Raw genomic sequence first — 3,679 nt, 5'->3', positions numbered from 1 at the left:
AGTGTGTATATACGAATATTATAATAAGAGTGATAGTTCTAAGCACATAAGAAGAAAAATAGCGGCTGAAAAAACAAAGAAAATTGTGAAATGAGAATAAGTGAGCTAGTGTGAACGAACAAGAGAAGTAAAATAAATGTTATGAAAGATAACGAAAAGTTGGAAACAGAATATATGTGGTGTTTACTTCAGTTCTGAAAGAGGATATTATTATCGTGAAAATGAAATGGAGAAAAGAAAAATAATGATATGGAGTATATTCATGCAAAAATGGAATAAAGTTGTCATCTGCAGAAATAGATTCAGAAAAAGCAGGTTACTGATGTGCAAGTGAGAAATAGTAACACAAGGCTAAGAAGCCGCGGGTGGGAGGCTACAGAAGCGCCTTATGAAGTACAGAAAGATTGTAATTATACTCTTCCCCTTCCATGCTGTCTCAAAGAAAAGCCCTTGATGTAATTAAAAAATATGTAGCTCATATAATAATACACACAGCCGCGCCATTGTTGGCACGTACTAAAAACCTTTAAAACAGAAGAGCGCGGCAGTGGCTGCAGTTGGCGACAAAGTGATTAAAAAGACATAGAAAAAACCATGATAGCAGCGCGAAAGGCCTGAGGTCATGTAAAAAAAAAGAATCACTGTTATATCGTGATTACAAATGCGATTACGCAACAGGAGTTTAAAAGTACGAGAAGCATACAGTGACCATAAATAAGTAATGTTTTAGATATGGATATGCAGTTCTACGGATTGGAAGTAAGAATACGAATTCTTCCGCTTAACTGATTGTATTTAAATCTAACATTGTAAAAGTGCGCAAGACAAAAGAGTCTATCTTTTATTCAATTGTCAGTGGAGGTCAGTGGCAAGCGTACAGTAGAGTAATCACCACATAAATCGCAAACCAATTCACAGATTCAACACCATGCGATAAAAGGACTGCTAGTGGCGGTTAGGGTTAGTGTTAGTGTTAGGAAACGGATGCCCCAAACGCACTAACCACTCCAACAGTCAATCCAAGTCTTCGGAAGCGAGACATTTTGCACAATAACTATATATGCTTTCCTTTTGAAGATTTATCGCGACTTTCCAAAAGTGGGAGGTCGTGACCTTTTTTACTGTACCACAAGCTGCAACATAAAAAGAAAACAAGGAGAAGTCACGACTCAGAAGAGGTGATGGAAACCAAAACTCTGACGCTTCTGACGCTTCTAGCGGCGATTGCGGCTCAAATTACCGTGAACACAGCGGCTGAAACAGTTATAGGCGACGACGGCAAGCAATGGTGCCACGAACTGGCTTATCTAAGAGAGCTATCGGCAGTTCTGGAGCGACAGCAAACTAAACGTAGCCGACGTGCACAAGATAACAGTGAAACGACGGCGATGTGGACCATAGCAGCATCGGCAGCAACTTCCGACAAACAGCGTGCCGCCTTCGAGGCACTTGCCATCTATGGCCATCAGAAAACAGCAGAAGCAGCACGATGGGCGGCCAAACTGCCAGCAGCACTAAGTGATCTGAAGAAGGTGCTTACCAAAAGGATCGAAGCGCTTGAAGCAGCAGCCATGACCGACGCGGCCATGAAGGTAAAACCAAAGGGCAACCCCGAACCCGGCGACACACAGACTTCATGCGCTCTTACGATCCAGGCGGGAGCTGACACCGGCCACATCTGCCCCAAGCTACCCAACGGAGGAGAACCGGCGGTAAGCACCATAGAAGCCAAACTGGCAACAGCGACGAAGATACACCTTGTTGACCTCACAGGCTGCGACAAGTTCATAACCTTTCCAAAAGTCAAAGTAACTGCCGCAAGCTCTACGGCGCCGTTTGACACCACGCAAAACGTGCCAGGCAAATGCAAAACAGTACTCGGCGGAGCGCTAACACTCGGCACGCACCACCTAAGCTTTTCGTTCCCAACCACCGTCCCGGAGGCCAATGAGCCACAAGCCCAACAGATCGAAGACGGCAACATGCAACTGCCGACCGGACCTGAACAAGACAAGGTTCTCCCATGGATGAACAACAAACTTCTTACGCAACAGTTACACAAGGCTCAGGCCACCCTCAAAGAGGATGTCACTGACCTGACCCGGATCAACTATGATCATCTAAAAGCAAGCGCGGCTTTTGAGGGCATAGTGGCAAACGTCCTCACCAAACAAGAGCCGGGCGAAAAGAGAGATTCAGACTCCAGCAAGTCCGCAATCAAGAAAGCAATCGAAGAAAACTTCGGCCCAACCGACAAAGAATTCCAGGAGAACTTTCTAGCAGGTCTGAAGCTAAAGGATATAACTTACAAAAAGGATGGAACAGATGTAAAAAACTCGTACGGCGCAACTACCAGCGGCTCAGGGATAGCCGCAGCACTAAGCTATTTTACATGTCTGCAACTTAGACAAGAGGAAACCAAAATAAAAACAAACAAAGAACAGTCGGCTGCACCAAAATGCGATGGTAAAAGCCAAGAAAAATGCGATGGCAACTGCGATTGGGATAATAAGGAAGCTAAGTGCAAAGCTAAAGAGGAAGTAAAGGCGGAAGGGACAGAACCAAAAAATACCAACACCACAGGAATCAGTTCTTTTGTCATTCACAAGGCCCCTCTTTTCCTTGCGTTTTTGATTCTAGCATGCCACTTTTAAGAATTATTGATAAAAGCTTTTTTCTCGATTTTATGATTTTTATGGAATTTGTCATTTTGACGCTGTTTGATTAAAATGTAATGTTGTGTAAATTTTGAGAATTTTAAAACTCTGAAAATTTATATAAAATGTGTTTGATGGTGAATGATTGGTGCAAAATAATAGGTTGATAGACTATTTAAAAAGACTGCTTTTTTCAAACATTTCTAGTTTTTTCATTAGTTTATTTTACGAAAGATTGTTAGGGTTAAAATAATAATAATAAGAATAATAATAATAATAATCACCATAATGATAGGAGTGTGTTGTGAGTGTGTGTGTACTTTAATGATAGTTGTGCTGAAGACTAAATGGATGGTTAAAGTAGAATCACTTAAAGCAATGGAATGTGTGAGATGAAATGAAGTTAGTGTGTGTGGATTATTATTAAGGGAAATACGTAGAAGGTGATGAAATATTCGCAGTTTCAAACAAAAATATTACGACAACCACCATAATATCCAAGGAGATAATGATTTACCTCATACTTAAAAATAGATAGGTTGAGCACAGATGATGCTCCCTACTGTTTTTTTGTCTCATAACTAGCTGATTGAAATATTAAGCTGTAAAGAATTACAAGGTTCAAGATGAATGGATTGGTTAAGAGTGGAATGATGATAAAACCTTCTCTTCGTTAGATATAGTCATGATGGTTAATATTTGTGGGAAGAAAAATAATATTATATAGATGGAAATCTTATTATATTTACTACTAACGTATTAACTTAAACAGTAAAATAAGAATAAAGTCACTTACAGTTTTTAAGGTAGCGCGTGTATAATCCTGTGGGGACCTGTATGAAGTGAGATTATAAATGTTGATATATCTTCAATTATGTATCGGTGTGCCGGCAACATGAATATCTTTTAGCGAGCGGGTAATAAACATAAGAGTTGTCGCTAATGTTGAGATAAGGAAGCGTGTCAATAAAGTAAAAGCAACGAGAAAATCACTTTTATTAAACACATTTTTCAAGTTTTAG

General features: G+C 40.3%; 1 protein-coding gene across 1 annotated transcript; it reads left to right on the top strand.

Moving 5' to 3' along the window:
• Positions 1-1,181: 1,181 nt before the first annotated feature.
• Positions 1,182-2,654, top strand: TEOVI_000681500 (variant surface glycoprotein (VSG), putative; the record flags this gene model as incomplete). The annotated part of the gene is made up of 1 exon (XM_067223498.1): positions 1,182-2,654. One exon carries the CDS (start codon positions 1,182-1,184, stop codon positions 2,652-2,654), a length of 1,473 nt encoding a protein of 490 aa, XP_067079599.1.
• Positions 2,655-3,679: the final 1,025 nt, after the last annotated feature.

Source organism: Trypanosoma equiperdum, assembly GCF_001457755.1.
Source record: "Trypanosoma equiperdum strain OVI genome assembly, contig: ctg_1886, whole genome shotgun sequence".
Taxonomy (NCBI): Eukaryota; Euglenozoa; class Kinetoplastea; order Trypanosomatida; family Trypanosomatidae; genus Trypanosoma; species Trypanosoma equiperdum.
This window is presented reverse-complemented; position numbering and strand designations above follow the sequence as displayed.